At 32.7% G+C, this 20,954-nt stretch overlaps 1 protein-coding gene across 1 annotated transcript in view; it reads right to left on the bottom strand.

The window, feature by feature from the left end:
- LOC140443458 (uncharacterized) overlaps positions 1-20,954 on the bottom strand; it is a 223,669-nt gene that overhangs the window by 126,246 nt on the left and 76,469 nt on the right. Inside the window, exon 3 of the mRNA XM_072534732.1 lies at positions 9,228-9,349. Coding sequence (XP_072390833.1) covers positions 9,228-9,349 — 122 coding nt within the window. The remainder of the gene's footprint in view (positions 1-9,227; positions 9,350-20,954) is intronic.

Here is a 20,954-nt window from a genome sequence, read left to right as displayed (position 1 = left end):
ACTAACCTCCTTTTAATTTTGATACGTTTTCTGGCGTGTTTTTCTAATGCCTTTGAGAGAAATACTTGTTTAATTTATTTAATCCAGAATTCCTTCATGGGTTTCATGGTTAAAACTCATTGGCGCCTATTTTTGTTTTGTAGATTAGTTTTATTACGGGTTTCTTGTTTTTTTCTTTTGTCAGAATTTTGTTATCTAATTATTATCTTGCGTTTATCTATCTATCTATATTCTGTACTTTTCTATCATTTATATCCTTACCCTCTCCCATGAAGCTCATGATTTGGGTAACGTGGTCTTCGTTAAGTTTTGCTGAACGAGAAGTTTTTTATTACTATTTACTTTTTTCAGCATTTTTTTCCACAGCTTGAAATAATAAGAAACATCAGATGATTCCATATTAGTTTGGTTGTGTATGTATACATTGATCTCCCACAACAATTATTGTTTAAAAATCTTTTAGGAACCTCTATTTTGATTTGAATTCCTTATGAACAAATAAGTAACTTTTATAAGAAACATTTTTTTCTAAATTAGGATATATGGCGTTATAATCGGAAAAAACGATATATGTGTGATACCTTTGGAAAATTGTGAAAATGGTTGAATTTGAATATCTCGACAAATACACTTTCAAATTAAAAATTAAAAAAGACGTGTTTAATATTCTTTTAAAAATTTATGAGTGGCATCAAACACGACGTTGCACCCCCATCTCCTTGGGCTGTGGGGGTGCAACTTTGAAACCTTAAACAGAAACCCCAAATTTTGTTGCAGATTAGGATTCTACCTGAAAAACTTATCAAATTTTACCTAAATTTTTTTTTGTTTCGCGATAGATGGCGCTGTAATTACAGAAATATTTATACAGATCTGCAAAGTCTACAAATTAATTGAAGCGAAGCTTCTATACTGACGTTATATTACTTTTTTTCTCTGCAGTAAAATCCTGATCTGAGTGTCATTTCTAGTCATTATATATTTAATCTAAGCAGGTTTAAATTAAAAACTGCAGGAAAAATAACTAAAAAAATATAGACATTACATGAGAAGTAAAAAATTAAAAGAATATCTGTTACTAAAAGATTCGAAGCCCTTGAAGAAAAAGAACATATAACAAATAAACAGCACTAATATGAAATAAATGAAACAACAAAACGAATAATTGAAGAAAAAAAGCAACTATACAGAAAATGGCTGACTACAAACAACGATGAAGTTTATAAAGAATATAAAGAAAAAGATGGAGAAGTGAAAAAACAAATAACACAACAAAAGAATGAAGAATGGGAAAGAACCTGTTTAAATATTAAAACATACATAGGAGGTACAAGGACTTCGGAGTCATGGAAAGTGCTGAGAGGATTGAAACAAAACTCAAAAGAAAAAATTAAATTGGGAAATATACAGGACAAAGAATGGAAGGACTATTACAAGGAAATGTTAACAGAACAAAGTCCACAATCCATTGGAAAAGAAAAGAGAGGAAGACAAAGCAGATCCCCACAACAAGAAATAGAAATAACAGATAGGGAAATGAGAATGGCCATAAAAGCAATCAAAAATAAGAAAGCACCGGGATCTGAAGACATCTTACCTGAGCTTATAAAATACGGATCAAAAAAATTACACCGGATGATACAACGGATATTTCAGAAAGCCATAAATGGAGAACAGCTCCCAAAGGAATAGACGGAGGCATATATGACATCTATATTTAAGAAAGGAGATAGAAAACGATGCGAAAACTACAGAGGAATAAGCGTAATATCATCAATATGAAGATTATATGGGAAGATACTGCGAGAAAAGATAGAACAAGCGATAAAAGGCAAAATCGGGGAGGATCAGGCAGGCTTCACGGCAGGAAGATCATGCATAGACCACAAATACACACTGGAACAACTGTTAGAAAAGAAAAAAGCAAAAAATAGAGATATAAAGTTGGCATTTGTGGACCTGAGAAAGGCGTATGACTCTGTACCAAGGTCAGAACTATGGGAGGCAATGTACAAATTAGAAATACAGACGGAACTGGTAGAAGCTACAAAAGCTCTGTATAAAGAAAATAAAGTATCCATTAAAATGGGAACAATAATCATAGGAGACTTCACCACAACAAAAGGGCTCGTGCAGGGTTGTTCCACATCTTCAACCCTATTCAAAATATACTTAGAGAAAGCCTTGACTACATGGAAAAGAAAATGCGAAGGCATGGGAGTACCGGTACGGAACGAATACCTATAAATGTTAAGCTTTGCAGACGATCAGGTAGTGATTGCATAAGACCAAGACGACCTCAGCTACATGATTAAGAAACTACAAGAAAAATATACGAAGGCTGGCCTAGATATTAATCTCGCGAAAACAGAGTACCTATCTACAAGTGAAGAACATCTATAGATTGATGACAATGTAACAATCAGAGGAAAGGATAAATTCAAATACTTGGGGTTTATAATCACGAAAAAGGCAACAACATAGGAAGAAATTACATAAGGATTAGGACAAAACAGAACAGCAATCCGACAACTTAACTCAGTATGGTGGGATAGACACCTAAATATGAAGACAAAAACACAGATTTATAAAACATTAATGCGAAGTATTATGACATATGGGGCTGAAAATTGGATCATAAACAAGAAAAACAGCAGTAAGATAGTAGCAACAGAGATGGAATGCCTGCGAAGATGCTGCAGAGTAACAAGAATGGATAGGAGAAGTTATGACGAAATAAAGCAAAGAACATCAATAGAAACAGATATACATACTAACATATATAGAACAAAAAAGACTAATGTGGTATGGACATGTAAGAAGAACTAGCGACAGCAGATGGATAAAGAGAATAAGCGAATGGAGACCCATAGGAAGGAGGAAAAGAGGACGACCTCGAAAATAACGATTGTCAAAATTTAATAAAAGTCATCCGATTAATAACAACATTAAATCATCTGTTTAAATTTTTATAATAACTCTCGTTATAACATAATTTTATACAAATACAATTATTATTTTGGAACATATTATTTAGTTTATATAATATTTAAACTTGTAGCGAATATTTTGCCTAAACTTTTTTTCACAAATTTGTCGGTTTTTTCCGTTTAAACTAAACGGCGTCTGTTCTCCTTGACCAAATCTACAAACCTCACTTAAAACTGTACAACTAACTGCCACAATACTACTAATTTTCCATAAAAAAGGACGAGAAACAAAAAAAACTTCGAATTTGAAGCTAAATTCGGACTCCAATAAAACTAAACACGCCTTTAACAGCGGCCGGCCTTACCGATAGTGAGTAAATTCTTATTTGCTTAACTTGGTATAAACAAAACATATAAACGGGAATATTTATTTGAAACGCATAATAATAGTAAGCGGCTTTGATTAAAGAAAAATACCAGAGAATATGCGTCTGTGATATATTTAAATAAACTGTAAAATGTGCTTATATTAACTTGTCGACGCAAAAAGGATTGAAAATACTTTTTCGGTATTTTAACACATACGAGGGGATTTCAATATATACCAAGGCATTTTAAAATGCTACAAACTTGCTATCAAATGATATTTATTTATATTTGATTTTTAATATTGTTTCTGAATTTGATAGGTTTGTCATAACTAAACAACGCATGCTTTGTTAATACGTTAACAGGTGGAGTTAGAAGCAAAAATAAGAATTTGTTTAAAATATAAAAAATAAATAAATAATAAAATTACTTTAGTTAATTTTAAATATGTATTATTTTATAAATAATTAATTAATCCATTTTAAAAATACAGAAAACCTATGAAGCTCCGCGCTAGTCGACAGTACCGCCTACTCTCCCACTTTTTTAAGAATGTTTTGTAGAATCAGCATCTGCAATAAAAAAATAGGGGTTCCTATTTAATATTTTAAAGTTCTACCCAAACCCACCCCAGGTGATGGAGGTGAGGGGTCGTGTTCGTTGCCATTTAATAGATTTTAAAAAAATAATAAACACCTGTTTTTGGTTTTTCATTTTTAAGTGTTTCCATTTAAGATTTTTTTAAATTTCTCGCCTCCTCCTCTCTCCCTTCTCGCTCTAGAGGGTGTGGCTGGGGAATCGTGTTTGTTGTCGTTCGATTTTAAAAAATATTTACCAATTTTTAGTATTTCGATCCGATGTTTAATTTCTGAAACACTCGTCCGTCCAGCTTTTTTTAAGACACCCTATATAACAATTTTTATACTGAAACTATTTCAGTGATTACAGAAGTACATACTTATATTAGTGAATATCCAAAATAAAGACTGTTAAAAAGAACTATCAAAAGTGTATGTAAACAAAGATCTATTATAAGAAGTGCGGTATTTTAAATAGGAAATAAAGTAAATGTACAGCTAGCGATAAGTATAGGTCACATTATAATGAACGGCGGTGTTGCCAAACTATAGTAGAACTTAAGGAAATATTAACGCTGAATGTTTATTAAATAAAATGAATTTGGGTTTAATGATTAAATAAAATAAATAAAATAATTAAATGACTAAAGTATCTAAATGAAAACTAAAAAGAGGAAATTAGCTTTCAAAGAGCCGATCGATACAAAGTTTATAACCTTGAGTTACTAACTTAGGGAAGATAGTGAACTAAGGACAAACTTGGATGATTTGAAAAAAGCAAGAATTGAGAAAAAAGTCGGTCACGACAAAAAAAGAACAAGGGAAAATGAGAGATTCGTACCTAATCCAGGTACCGAAAACTAGAGACACAAAAAAAGTAAAGATAAAGCATGCTTACACAGCGTAAATGATGCGTACAGAAAACTGACAAGAATACGCAGTACGCAGTACTATAACTGCCAGTCGTTCGGACACAATACCAGAAATTGTTTTAAAAGCCCAAGCTGCATGAAATGCGTCAAAAATCAGATAATGAAAAACATCTTCTTCTTTCTTGGCTTTACAACTTTAAGTGAGTATTGACCGCGTTTACTATTTTCCTCCACTCTTGCCGGTCTTGTGCAGCAATCTTTCATTGTTTTCCCCCTACCTTACATTGATCACTAGTTACTGCATCATTCCATCTCTTTCTTGGACAACCAACTGAACTTCTGCCATCGGGCCTTTTCCAAAAGGTTGTATTAAGTAGTCTTTTATCATTCAATTTCAGTATATCTCCTGCCCATCTTATCTGATTTGCCCTAATGTATCGTACTCTTCTTTCTTCTCAATGGAGTGCTTGGAGTTCCTGATTATGTCTTCGTGCCCACTCTCCTATTATCTTGTCTCTACAAAGCCCAACAATCATCCGAAAGATCTTCCGTTCTAAGACTAATAATTTTGTTGTTTTCCGTTGGTTCAGTTTCTACGTCTCACTTTCATGCATTAATCGGGCGAGTTAAAGTTTTATATTCCCTTGTTTTAGCTGTCCTTGGGAGCAATTTTTAATAAAGAAGCGTCGCTACGGACTAATACGCTCTATTTCCTGCTATGATTCTAGCGGCTACATCATTTTCACACCTACTTTCAGCTGTTAACACTGTTACCATGTATTTAAATTCACTTACAACTTCGAAATTGTATTCATTTAAACGAAAAACTCCTTCCAAAAAGGTGTTTAAAAATAAAGTAAAATACTGAATCTTCGTCGACCACACATCTAATTACACTATGTGAAGGAAACACATAGAATACTTAGACAACCAAGCAGCCAACAAAAACAGAAATAAACAAACGCCAAAAGCAACACTTCCGCCGCATCCATCTGTCTTTAGGACTACCAATACAAGAATTTTGGATGCTTAATTAACAAGAGCATATAATCCACAGAAGACAAGGGCACAATCAAGAATTTCGGGAAAAATAACAAACGCATGAGCAAAAATAAACAACACCGTCAATGTCGAGAAGTTGCAGCTTCTACAATGGATGAATAAAGAACTTTTACGTGCCAACGAATTTGCGGAGAGAGCTATGCCAACTAAAAGGCTAAAAATAATGCGATTAACATGGCTTTACACAGACTAAGAATCTACGAATTAAGAGAGGTGGTTTCATAAAGCAAAATCTGAATATTATTTGGATTTCAGAAACTTTCAGAATTTTAGATTTTAGTTATACAGGGTGTCCAGAAACTCTCCTGACAAACGAAGACCGAACATTCCTCAGTTAATTTAACCCAATTTACATAGTCCGAAAATGCGTCCTAAGCGAGCTAGAGCTCTTTGAAGATAACTGCTTGTAATGAGTTTTTTTAATACCTCCTGAACGCTTCTATTTAGAAAAATAAAAAATTGTACGATTATTAATTTTCCAGAGTTAAATCGATTTCACTAATTGCGAATTTCTCGTACCGTTCATAGGCGTCCCTATTTTGTAGGCTCTTTAACTCTTAAGCATTTGTGATACTAGATTATTAAATTTTCAGATATTCTTGTACTAAAAGGTACTTCTACTTTAAGTCGGTAGGATACACCATTTTCGAGAAAAATCGATTTGAAAATTTTTCGCTTTTTCGTCATGAAAGTTAAATTAATATTTTTTGCATTAGTAGGCTTTGAACTGTTAACAGAACTATAACCTACGTTTTTCATTGCCAAACTCTTGTCAGTTCGTGAAGTTTCTCTTTTAATTTTTACTTTGTGTCATTTAAATGCAATAATTTCAATTCAACAAAAATGGTTTTACTTTGTGGCATTTAAACACAATAATTTCAATTCAACAAAAACGGTTTTTACTAATGAGGAATACGCTGATATTATAATTTAGTTTATTGCGAAATGGGGTATAACGCTTGAGCAGTAAAGTAGATACGCTGAAAAATTTCTTGATTAAGAGAAACAAGTTTAGTGTTTCAAAAAAATAATTAAACAGAGCGACATAATGATGTAACAGTACATCAAAATGTCACTTTAATGGAAGTTTAGGAAAATTTAGAAATTAGTGTTCAAAGACTATCTGTCATGTATCCCACAATGTCAAAATCTTCCGCAAGAAATATCTTACACAACAAAAATGTATATCCTTTCATTTTACAAAGGTACAAGCACGGCTACAAGGAGATTTTCCTGCTTAAAAAATTTTCAAATCGATTTTTCTAGAAAACGGTGTATCCTACAGACTTAAAGTAAGAGTACCTTTTGGTACTAGAATATCTGATAATTTAATAATCTAGTATCACAAATGCTTAAAAGTTGCACATAAAAAAGATATGCGGTAAAATACCCGTTGACCTACCCAAAACGGACGCCTATGAACGGTACTAAAAATTCGCAATTAATTCAATCGATTCAACTCTGGAGGATAAATAATCGTACATGTTTTCATTTTCCTAAATAGATGAATTTAGTTAAATCGTCTTTAAATTATCTGAGGAATCTGCGGCTTTCGTTTGTCAGCAGAGTTTCTGGACACCTCTATATGACGAACACCTAGCTGCCAAGGATAACAAACTTTGAATCAATAGCAAGACAAAAGATACACCAGAACATAGAGGAATGGCAATAAACATCAAAAACAACCTAGATTGGAATAAGGTAGAAATAATTACTCAAAGAATTGAAAATATAGGTATCAAAATAGGTAATACAAATATTTTTTCTATATATAGAAGAAGAAGGAGACTTTAATTTCGCACAAACTTCGCACCGGATAAAGTTAGAAGAATCAGTCAGAAGAATAAAGGGAAATAATTAAGGAAGCTATAGGACGTATTACGAAATCAGCTCTTACCACAAACCAGTGACAGAAATTATGGCATTAAAAGTAGACGTGCCTATAATTAAACCAGTCAAAAGATGGAAATAGAAAGAAGAAAACTGACAAAACTACAGAAAACAACTAAATGAAATGGAAATAAAAAGATCCAAGTACGGAAAACAGCATCCCAAAACAATACACGAATAACAAAGGACTAATAATTCCTAACGAGCTGAAAGAAATCATAAAAGAAAGAAACATAACCAGAAAAGCGTACCAAAGAACAAGAAGAGTATAATTCAAAATGTATGAATTAATAGAAGAAATAAGAACAATACTTATTACACGCCACAAAAGCAGTTACAGCGGCGTCTGATATCAGGAACACCTTATGAAAAAGCTCTAGGAGAGGTGCTAAAAATAAGAAAAAACTTATGAAGTAAAAACTTCTTGTGAAAGATGGTACTGTTACGATAAATATTATGGCGCACAAAACTGTAAACATGTTTTTCTAATAAGTATTTTTTTAGTAGGCAATATCCAAGGGACCCCTACGCTAATACCAGTTCCAGCCGTCGACCGAATTCTAGTAAATTCGCCGAAAGACCAGTCCTTGAGTGACCTTCTCGTCTATTTGATGGAATTCCGTTCTAATGGAGAAGGTCATCGATCCTTCTAGATAACGGCATTTTATATATATATATATATATATATATATATATATATATATATGGGACATTTTATTTAGAGGAACAGTTAGTTTTTGAACATCGCGTCGAGTTTTTAAAATGTAACGTACGTAGATAAATTATATAATTATTAGTGTATATAGTGTATAGTGTATATGTAAATTAGTTATATTGTACAAATAAAGACTTTAAATAAACTTGTGTTATAAGTGTAGAACCGTTGATAATAAATAAAAACAATAAATTAGATTAATAAAAATACTACAGTACAAATTTCTTAAAAATTTTAAAAATATCCAAAATGGATTTATAAGTTTTCAGAACGTTTGCGATTTTTTTTTTTTTTAGAAAGCTATGACCTATTATTGTTTCGTCTTGGGACATACAAATTATCATACCTTAGCAACAAATAAACCAATATGAATTAATCAAATTTTATTTTGTTGAGTAATAAAAGGGCTTCAATCTAATGGATTAAAAATTAATATTCCATCATTAAAAAACAATGTGAATATTTTGATAAAGTACTGTTTTTTATCTTTGAGTGCTAATTATGTAATAACTTAATCGAAATTAAACTAATAAACGCTTATATTAAATCTTATATTATTTAATTTTGTAGTACTACGATGCAATGAAATGTAAATAATTGTAATGTCAGTGGTCTTCTAATAAACCTGATTTAAAACGTGAAAACTATGGAAATATGACGTGTTGTTACATTGTTTTTATTTAAGTATATTATTACACCAAAATTATTTTTGCATTTTTAAAAGTAAAACTAAATTAATTTCGACATTAATGATGAAAGTCACTTATTTTTTAAAAAGCATACTTTTGTAACTTTTATTTATATATCTTACCTCATTTTCATTAAGGGATTTTAGAATTTCGTAAAAGTTTTTAAATCTTCTTCGGTATTCGGATTTTAAATTTTTAAATGATCCTTCTTCTATTTGAATATTATCTTTTAACCAATCAAAAGCTAAAACAAATTATGAATTTAAGTGTCGATTAAAATATGTTCTTAGTAAAAATAAATATCAGCTGTTTATCATCAAGAAAAGCAAAATATTGTTACATACATAGTGTATTTAAGCAACGATTATCTCCCAAAAAAATTAGCTGTGAGTATATTACCAATCTAATACTAGTTAATCAAGAATTTCTTAAAATATTAAGCAAATATGGTAGCTGTTTCAAAGTTTACACCGATGCCTCCAAAACCGAAGACGAAACTGGGGCAGCAATCAATCATACAGATTATACAGAAACTTACAAATTACCTTCATATACAATAACGTTCTCTGCAGAACTGTATGCGATACTAAAAGGACTAGTTCTGATAGTTAAGAAAAATAAAAAGAGAAATATCATTATTACAGATTTTCTCAGCTCAATAATGGCATTAAACCAACTCTACTGTAATGATCCACTACTCCTTCTCATTAAAAACGAACTAAAACATGCAGAAAACATGAACATTAAAGTTAATCTTATATGGGTACCGTCACATACTGGAATCGAAGGAAACGAGATTGTAGACAAAATAGCAAAAAATGCACCTACTAACCCAAATGCAGAAGTGAATACGAAATCTCTTTACACCGACCTAAAAGCAATCTTTAAAGAAAATATTAATTAAATATGACAGGATACATGAAAGAACTCCTCAACCAAGCTGTATGAAGTTGATATTAATCATCAAAAATTCTCAAAATTTAACAATAGAAGAGAACAAGTAACGTTCACTCGCCTCCAGATTGGTCATACCCGGTTAACCTACTAAAACGTGCTAATAAACCTGTGTGTGACATGTGTAAAAGTGTCTTAACGGTAAAACATTGTTTATTGCAGTGCCCCAAGTATGATGTGCAACGCAAAATGTATAACATACCATCAACATTAAATAGTTCTCTTAGTATTTTACTTTGTATAGATTTAGGTTTATTTCTATTTATGTATTGCTATGGTTAAGTTCTAACTTTGTATCACAATACATACACGCTTATAACCCTGCGTGGTTGATGCATCATGTGAGGAAAAAACGCATATAATGGCACATTTGGCTGCATAGACTTATCCATCAATGATCAACTTAAGCTCCATTTCTACAATGGAATACATTAGACCACCTATATGACGGTGATCATTTTCCAATAATTACTCATGACAAAGTAACCTGCATAACACCATATGAAAGGTGGAAATTAAAGTCAGCTGATTGGGAACATACTCGAACGTAATAAGCTCATTTGGCTCATATCAGGGAAAATCGGGAAGAATTGGATGAAAGAGAAAAGCAAAGGGCTGAACAAGAAGAATATTTTAAGAGGGTCGATGGTAAAGAACTATATGTAATCACGGAGCAGATGGCAAAAGAAGTTTTTTTAAAGTTACACTGTGACAACGGACATATTGGAAGCAGGAAGGTGTGGCTTATGTTCAGGGAGAACTACATTTGTCGACATAACTATACAATAGCAAAAGAGGTGACTCGAAATTGTGTGACATGTCAGAAGTGTAAAAGTAGGAACTTCAAAAACGAAAACGTCACAAAAAACGTCGTAGCGCGGAAGAAATTGGATATTGTCGCCATTGATATGTTGAGCGATTTGATACCAACAACACAGAGGAATAAAAACATACTAGTTATGGTGGATCTTTTCTCAAAATATGTTAAATTGTACGCATGTCGAACCACGAAAGGAATTGAAATACTTCGGAAGATAGACGATTTTACAGAAACAGTGGGAAGACCAGACAACATTTTATTGGGCAATGCGACATACTTTAGGAACGAACGCTTTAAAGGGGAGTTAAGAGAGAGAGGTATCAATACAAAATTTATAAGCATCCGCCATCCACAGAGCAACCCTTCGGAGCGTTTTATACAAGAAGTCACAAAATTTCTACGAATTGTTGCTGAAGAACATCATCGACATTGGGACAGAAAAGTGTCTGAGATCGAGACGTATTTGAACTGTGCACCAAATACGGTTACCAAAGAGACACCTTTATATATAATGAAAGGAACAATGCCTACAAGACCGTGGGAAGACGCCGCCCCCAGACAATACGAAGAAGTGATCGAGATGGTTCAAAGAAGATTGAGACGAAGTGGAGAGAAATATCTCCAAAGGCAAGAGAGAAACCGAAGAAGAAGGCCGATCACATTCCAGAAAGGAGATAAAGTCCTAGTGAGGGCACTGAGGGATGATATCAATATTGTTGGGAGAACGGAAAGCGGCTACAAAAATGGGTTTAATAATAAACACCAACAAAACAAAATACATGAAAATAGGTACGCAACCACAAACACTACGGCCACTTGTTATAGAAAATGACGTCATCGAAGCAGTTAACGAATTTGTATACCTGGGAACGCTCGTCAATACTGAAAATGACACTACCGCAGAGATAAACCGCAGAATTTGCACGGCTAATAGATGCTATTTTGGGCTTAATCTCCTTTTTAAATCTACAGTTATATCAAGAAATACAAAAGTAAAACTCTACAAAACAATAATACGCCCAGTCCTAACATATGGTTCAGAAACCTGGACTTTAACAAAAAGTAATGAAAACATGTTAGGATGTTTCGAAAGAAAAATACTAAGGCGCATCTATGGAGCGGTAAATGAAAATGGTGTCTGGAGAAGACGATACAACTTCGAACTCTATAGGATATACCAGGAACCAGATATCGTAAAACACATAAAGATAGGACGTCTAAGGTGGGTAGGCCATGTTATGCGGATGGAGCAAACCGACCCAGCTAGAAAAACGCTCCTTGATAGACCTATTGGTCAAAGAAGAAGAGGAAGACCCAGAACAAGATTCCTAGATAACATCGATGAAGACATGAGAAATATGGAAATACGTGCTTGGCGGAGGAAGGCGATGGATAGGGACGACTGGAGAAAAATTCTTGGGGAGGCTAGGACCCACACAGGGTTGTAAAGCCAAAATGATGATGATGAGGGCACTGAGGGTGTCGAATTTACAAAATGGTATTTGTGCTAAATTGATGCCGGTATTTGAAGGTCCATATAGGGTCAATACGGAAAATGAGGTAAATAGTTATGAATTAGCGCACATAGAGACAGGCAATATACGGGGTATTTTTAACATTCAAGACATATATCAATATCATGAGTAGATTTTAATAACCTTGGGAAATAATTTGATCCTGGAAAACTTATGTCATTAAAAAAATTAACAAAGAGTTTTCGGCAAATCAAATGGCGGGGAGTTGTTATGCTATGTAAAATTAAAAATAATATTGGTTTGCTCGTAATATATTTCAAATTATAAAATATAATAATTCAAAATATTTCGACTGATAAACTATAAACGATATTTCAAAGAAATGAAAGTCCATTATCTTTGGATTACCTGTAGTAAACAAAATTTAAGGTATGCATAAATTATTTTCTTTGTAAAATATATTCGAGGGACATAGCTTAAGTGAAGAGAACGTAGTGAAATAATAGAACAATGCGAGAGTGGTTTTTCCAAATAGACTTGTACGCCGATACGGTGAATAAGACAATAGAATCGAAATATTTAAAATGTATAATTATCCGTTAGTTTTTAAGAATTTGTAGAAACGATTAGCATGTTAGTAGTTTTTAGGAAAGTTATAATTGTAGTTAAGGTTGTTGTTTGTTATCTAAATGGGGATAAATATGACAAACTTTCTACCTTCTTCCTTCAGTGCATCTGAAGGAGATTATTGAAGACGAGAGGCTCGCAATAATTTATTGTAAGATTGCGGATTACCTAGGGAACTGCTAAGAATCGATAGTGTAGGCTACAAGGAACAAGGATTTGGACAACTCATCTTCGGAGAGATAGTTTTTTTTATTCGTCAGGTTTTTCTTTAGCAACAAAGTTTTTTCTTTTAATTGCTTTAGAAAAGATAGAAATTTTTATCAGGAGATTTAGAACAACAATTTTGATTTGAAATTTTAATTTATATAGTGCATAACATTAAATTTTGAAGGTTCGCGTACGTAGAACAAAATTTTGATAATCATTATATGAGATATTGTTGTTTAAGATATTTGAGTGTGAATTTTATTTCAATATATAATTTTGTATCATATATGACTATTATTCCGATATTCCTTAGACCTTACCTATCATATGTAAAGCATAGATATTGAAGCACGAATATAACCCTGAGATAAGAGAATTAAATAGTGTGATAAAATCATTAATTAATTAGCTAATTAATTTCTTGGCGCACCTTTGACTTTTAATATTACATTAACTGGCGCCCAACGTGGGGCTTGAACAGTAGGGAAGTAGGGAGTATGATGGTAGGGAAAGATATCAGGAATAAGTACAGGTGATCTAGAGATAAAAAATAACATTGAAGGAATTTGAATTTGAAAGTATTGTGACAATTTTTCCAGTGGATAAAAATTTGATTTATTGATTGATCGTAGTTAGTTGATATTTAGTGCTATTGAATTATTTGATTTTTATTTTCTTTACCAATCGTACATTGGATATTTATTTTGAATTATTTGAATTTTACTGATTGCATATTTGATATTTGTCATGAAAATTTATTAAATTTGGGGAGAAATATTTGTCGTGTTCTGGAACATATAGAGTGTGGTAAAATTTCACATTTGGCGGGGACAAAAAGAGTAACAAAAAGAAACAACATGTCTGTCACGAGGAGACAAAGTAAAATGCAGAAAAGGAAGGAGGATAACAGAGAAAATAAAACAATTTTGGAAGAAGGATCGGATAACAAAGGAAATGTTACAATAGTTGAGGAGAGAAAAGAACCATCAGGAATAGATAAAATATTACAACTAATGCAACTCCAGTCACAAAAAATGAATAAAATGGATAGAAATCAACAAGAAACAAAACAATCAATAGAACTAAACAACAGGAATATAGAGCAGCGTCTGGAAAACTATGAACAAAAATTAGAAGAAAATGATAGGAAAATGGAAAAGCGTTTGGACAAATATGAAAATGATGTAAAAGTCTGTTTAGAAAAAGTCAGAGAACAAACAGAGAGGAAACTAGAGATGCAGAGAGAAGAAATAGAAACTAAAATGAAAGATATTAAGACTGTACAGAAAAAGGCATTAGAACAGTTAGAAGAAAAATTTGAAATGGCGCTACAAGAAGACAGGAAAGAAGTAGAAAGAAGATTAAAGCAAAATGAAAAACATATTGCAGAAATAAAACAACAAACAGGAGGAGAGAGAAAAAAAATTATCGTCCATAGCACAAGCGAGGCGAAAGTACAATTTGGCGGGGACATTAGAAGGACACACCCAGTACCATTTGTTAAAAATTTAAAAACTAAATTGCAACATGTTAGATATTTTGACGATTGCAAAGAAATAATTAGAAACCATCTGAAAGAAGAAGCAGCGTTATGGTATGAAAGCAAAGAAGATGAGTTTGAAAATTGGACTGATTTCGAAAATAAATTTCTCAATTATTTCTGGGGGAAAAATAAACAGAGGGAAATCAACCAAGAGCTACAGAATGGAAAATATCACGAGAAAATGGGAATATCTGAAGAAAGATGCTTTGCAGATATATAACAATTCAAAATATCTAGATTACAAGTACTCTACCGAACAACTGGTAGAAATGATAAGCAGACATTTCGAAGAAACATTGGAGGATCACGTGATTTTGAGAAACTATCAAGATATTGATAGTTTGTGCCAATTCCTTCAATTAAAAGAAGCGAAAAGAAGAGAAATGAGAAACAGAAGACAACATGACCAATACAATGAACCGGAAAGAAGGTACCAAGCAAATTATGACCAGAGAAAACGACATCCCCGATCAACAAATGAATATAGGCCAAGAGAATACCACAATTACACTAGACAACAAAATTATGATAACCGAAATGACACACAAAATAGAACATATGAAAATCACAACAGGAACAGAGCTGCGCAAAATCCTCCGAATAGGAATACGAACGAACAAAGGGACGGTAGAAATAATCAGAGCCTCCAGCGACAAAATAGGAGGGAGATAAATCATGTAGCAATAGAAAACGAGGAAGAAGATGTATGCAATGAATCCAGACAGGATTTTCAATAAAGCATCCACTAAACAAAAGTAAAAAACTCTCCGGTATATTTTGTCACCCGAGAGAGTTTATACAGTTGGCGGGAAACGAACGACAAAATTCTAATTCCAATCTAATATTTTTAGATGCCTTAAAAAACATAAAGCGATTAAAATTTTGATTGATTCTGGGTTGGAGATATCTTTAATCAATAAAAAACGAGTAAAAGAATTAAATTTATACAGATTTGTGTATAAGATTCCTAGGGTTGCTTTAGTGGGTGCAAACAATAAAAAATTGACGACAGTAAACGAAGGTTTGGGAGTACGGATCAGAGTGGGAGACCAATTCTATATTATGCAATGTGTGGTGATCGAAGATTTATATCATGATATGATAGCGGGAATTGATGAATTAAGTGAAAAACATATCACCATTAATTTTTCGGAAAATAAACTGGAAATCAGAGCAGAACCAGACAACACAGAAGAAGAGAAGGAAACAGATAAAATAAAAAAATTTGAAAGGATAAATGAACAGGAAAAACATAAAGAAATCAATATGACTGTAGAGGATAAAACGAAAGTACAAGAAAAAAATCAATCAGAAGAGAAAAAAAGAAGGAAGAAAAAGAAGAAAAGTTCGAAAAGAAAGCAGGAAAACAAGGTGGAGACAAGAGAAAAACTAGGAATAGAAGGTACAAAAGAATTGTTGGCAACCGACGATAAAACAGAAAGGAAGCCGGAAGAAAAGGAAGTTATCATAAGAGAAATGAAAGGAGTAGAAACGTGGTGCTCGGAATACCAAATGGAAATTGAAGATAAAGAAAAAACAGAAGAAGAAATAAAGGATGAGGACAGAGAAGAAATGGCAATTATGGACGAGAATCCAGAATTTTGTGAAGAAATAATATGGACAGTGAACACATGTGAACAAAATGAGGATGAAAGAAAAATAAAATGTGGAGAAAACATGGAAAAGGAAATAGAGAAGATTTTAGAGCATTATGGAGATCTTATTAATGAAGAAAGCCGAGTGGCTAAAAATTATGAACATTCCTTTAAAGTTAAAAACTTGGAAAATTTTAAATCGAAAACATATCCAATCCCGTATAAATACAGGCAAAGCGTCGGACAGAAAATTGAAAATGTGATCAAAGACAAGGTGATTGAAAGATGTGACTCTCCATATATCAACCCGATAGTATGCGTAAAAAAATCAAGTGGTGATTTGCGATTATGTTTAGATGCAAGAAACATTAATTCGCACACAGTCGCACAATACGAAGCGCCTTTGAACATCGAAGACATATTTGGACGAATCACAGGATCACACATTTTCTCCAAAATCGACTTAAAGCACAGTTTTTGGTTAATACCTTTGGCAGAAAAGTGTCGAAATTATACCGCTTTTTCTATCGACGGAGTAGTGTACCGATTTAGGGTGGTACCATTTGGACTACAGAGTGCATGCTCTGCTTTGGTTCGCGCATTACACACAATCCTAAATAGGCATGGAGAATTTGTTGTACATTACATAGATGATTTATTAATTTTCTCACCAGATTTAACAAGCCATCTACAACATATTCATACTGTTCTCGAAGAACTTGATCAAGCGGGATTAAAATTAAATATTCAAAAGTGTCAGTTTTTCCAAAAAGAAATACTGTATTTAGGGTTCAAATTAGACACAAAAGGGATTAGTCTTGCAGAAGATAGAATCGAAGTCATAAATAACTACCCTAGGCCAACCAATTTAAAAACTTTGCGGGGATTTTTAGGAATGGTAAACTATTTCAAAAAGCTGATACTAGACATCAGCACAAAAGAAATACCGTAAATAGCATTACTTAAGAAAAATGTCAGATGGAAATGGGGAACTGAACAAGAAATGGCTTTCAAAAATTTAAAAGGAGCGTTTTCCACAGCTGTAAGAGTACACCATCCAAGATATGATCAACTTTTCATTCTCAGGACCGACGCTTCCATAAAAAAATTCGCAGGGGTGTTATCACAGATCCAAGATGATATAGAGGTGCCAATCTGTTTTGTCTCCCGTGTAACCAAAACGTATGAGAGAAAATACAGCGTTACTGAATTAGAGTTTGCCAGTGTATTATTTTGTGTAAATAAATTACGTTTTTACCTACTTGGGGCAAAATTCACCATTGAAACAGACCCTGCAGCGTTGGTACACATAATGAAAAATAGGCTGGTAAATAATAGAATTCATAGGGGCATTCTTTTACTTCAAGAGTATGATTTTGAATTTAAATATATCAAAGGAACTGACAATATCTTGGCAGATGCGTTCACGAGAGATGAACAATTCCGCAAAGAGGATCACAAAACTCTCCACGTCGGCATGAACATAATGAGAGAAGAAGCAGGCTTATTTTCTTTGGCTCAGATCAGGGAAAATCGGGAAGAATTGGATGAAAGAGAAAAGCAAAGGGCTGAACAAGAAGATAACTTATATTTTAAGAGGGTCGATGGTAAAGAACTATATGTAATCACGGAGCAGATGGCAAAAGAAGTTTTTTTTAAGTTACACTGTAACAACGGACATATTGGAAGCAGGAAGGTGTGGCTTATGTTCAGGGAGAACTACATTTGTCGACATGACTATACAATAGCAAAAGAGGTGACTCGAAATTGTGTGACATGTCAGAAGTGTAAAAGTAGGAACTTCAAAAACGAAAACGTCACAAAAAACGTCGTAGCGCGGAAGAAACTGGATATTGTGGCCATTGATATGTTGAGCGATTTGATACCAATAACACAAAGGAATAAAAACATACTAGTTATGGTGGATCTTTTCTCAAAATATGTTAAATTGTACGCATGTCGAACCACGAAAGGAATTGAAATACTTCGGAAGATAGACGATTTTACAGAAACAGTGGGAAGACCAGACAACATTTTATTGGACAATGCGACATACTTTAGGAACGAACGCTTTAAAGGGAAGTTAAGAGAGAGAGGCATCAATACAAAATTTATAAGCATCCGCCATCCACAGAGCAACCCTTCGGAGCGTTTTATACAAGAAGTCACAAAATTTCTACGAATTGTTGCTGAAGAACATCATCGACATTAGGACAGAAAAGTGTCTGAGATCGAGACGTATTTGAACTGTGCACCAAATACGGTTACCAAAGAGACACCTTTATATATAATGAAAGGAACAATGCCTACAAGACCGTGGGAAGACACCGCCCCCAGACAATACGAAGAAGTGATCGAGATGGTTCAAAGAAGATTGAGACGAAGTGGAGAGAAATATCTCCAAAGGCAAGAGAGAAACCGAAGAAGAAGGCCGATTACATTCCAGAAAGGAGATAAAGTCCTAGTGAGGGCACTGAGGGTGTCGAATTTACAAAATGGTATTTGTGCTAAATTGATGCCGGTATTTAAAGGTCCATATAGGGTCAATACGGAAAATGGGGTAAATAGTTATGAATTAGCGCACATAGAGACAGGCAATATACGGGGTATTTTTAACATTCACGACATATATCAATATCATGAGTAGATTTTAATAACCTTGGGAAATAATTTGATCCTGGAAAACTTATGTCATTAAAAAAAATTAACAAAGAGTTTTCGGCAAATCAAATGGCGGGGAGTTGTTAAGCTATGTAAAATTAAAAATAATATTGGTTTGCTCGTAATATATTTCAAATTATAAAATATAATAATTCAAAATATTTCGACTGATAAACTATAAACGATATTTCAAAGAAATAAAAGTCCATTATCTTTGGATTACCTGTAGTAAACAAAATTTAAGGTGTGCATAAATCATTTTCTTTGTAAAATATATTCGAGGGACATAGCTTAAGTGGGCTTAAGGGGCTTAAGTAAAGAGAACGTGAAATAATAGAACAATGCGAGAGTGGTTTTTCCAAATAGACTTGTACGCCGATACGGTGAATAAGACAATAGAATCGAAATATTTAAAACGTATAATTCTCCGTTAGTTTTTAAGAATTTGTAGAAACGATTAGCATGTTAGTAGTTTTTAGGAAAGTTATAATTGTAGTTAAGGTTGTTGTTTGTTATCTAAATGGGGATAAATATGACGAACTTTGATTGGCAAAGAGTGAAAAAAAGTGGGAGAGATGGAGGAATGAGAGTTTAGCTAGAATTTAGAGGAAAAAAAGATCATCAGTTGTTTTCCAAGGGTGCAAGGCGATCAGTCGTTGTTCTTTGGTGGTTCCCAAGAGATAGTAAGCATTAGAAGTGAATGTTTGTGAGTTTTCGTGGACTAAGTGTATCCTGACGGAAGCTGATCCAGTAAAATATTGTAAGTCATATTTTTCTACTTATATATTCCAAGAGTCACTGTTCAGGCCGGAACGAGAGATTCAGTTTATCGAGAGGAGAAGAGGCTAGCATCCTTTGAACGATACGTGCATCTGAAGGAGATTATTGAAGACGAGAGGCTCGCAATAATTTATTGTAAGATTGCGGATTACCTAGGGAACTGCTAAGAATCGATAGTGTAGGCTACAAGGAACAAGGATTTGGACAACTCATCTTCGGAGAGATAGTTTTTTTTTATTCGTCAGGTTTTTCTTTAGCGACAAAGTTTTTTTTTTAATTGATTCAGAAAAGATAGAAATATTTATCAGGAGATATAGAACAACAATTTTGATTTGAAATTTTAATTTATATAGTGTATAACATTAAATTTTGAAGGTTCACGTACGTAGAACAAAATTTTGATAATCATTATATGAGATATTTTTGTTTAAGATATTTGAGTGTGAATTTTATTTCAATATATAATTTTGTATCATATATGACTATTATTCCGATATTCCTTAGACCTTACCTATCATATATAAAGCATAGATATTGAAGCACGAATATAACCCTGAGATAAGAGAATTAAATAGTGTGATAAAATCATTAATTAATTAGCTAATTGATTTCTTGGCGCACCTTTGACTTTTAATATCACATTAATATATATATATATATATATATATATATATATATATATATAATTGATGGATTCGACCGTTACTTGATGGAAATTCATTTTATGTAACAATAAAACACTGAAGTGTAAACCCAAGCCAAAAACAGATCACTTGAGAAAGGCAATCAGCCGAAACAGCTGTAGTGATAAGAATTTAAAATAAATTTTGTGGAAGTTTTGAAAACAAAGTTTTCAGTGTTTTATTGTTACATTTATATATATATATATATATATATATATATATATATATATATATATATATATATATATATATATATATATATATATATATATATATATATATATATATATATATATATATATATATATATATATATATATATATATATATATATATATATATATATATGTTGGACATTACAACATGGGTATTGGCGTAATTACGTATTCAACGATATTGTAAATACAAACCGAGGTCCCGGATTACCTCATTTGAAAGGTCAATTAATCCTATTTATTTTGACAGTGTGAACCAAAATATTGTACTTAGTTAAGTATGACACAA

Source organism: Diabrotica undecimpunctata, chromosome 6 (assembly GCF_040954645.1).
Source record: "Diabrotica undecimpunctata isolate CICGRU chromosome 6, icDiaUnde3, whole genome shotgun sequence".
In the NCBI taxonomy this organism is placed as follows: domain Eukaryota; kingdom Metazoa; phylum Arthropoda; class Insecta; order Coleoptera; family Chrysomelidae; genus Diabrotica; species Diabrotica undecimpunctata.
The sequence above is the reverse complement of the archived record's forward strand: the minus strand, read 5'-3'. Positions and strand labels throughout refer to the sequence as shown.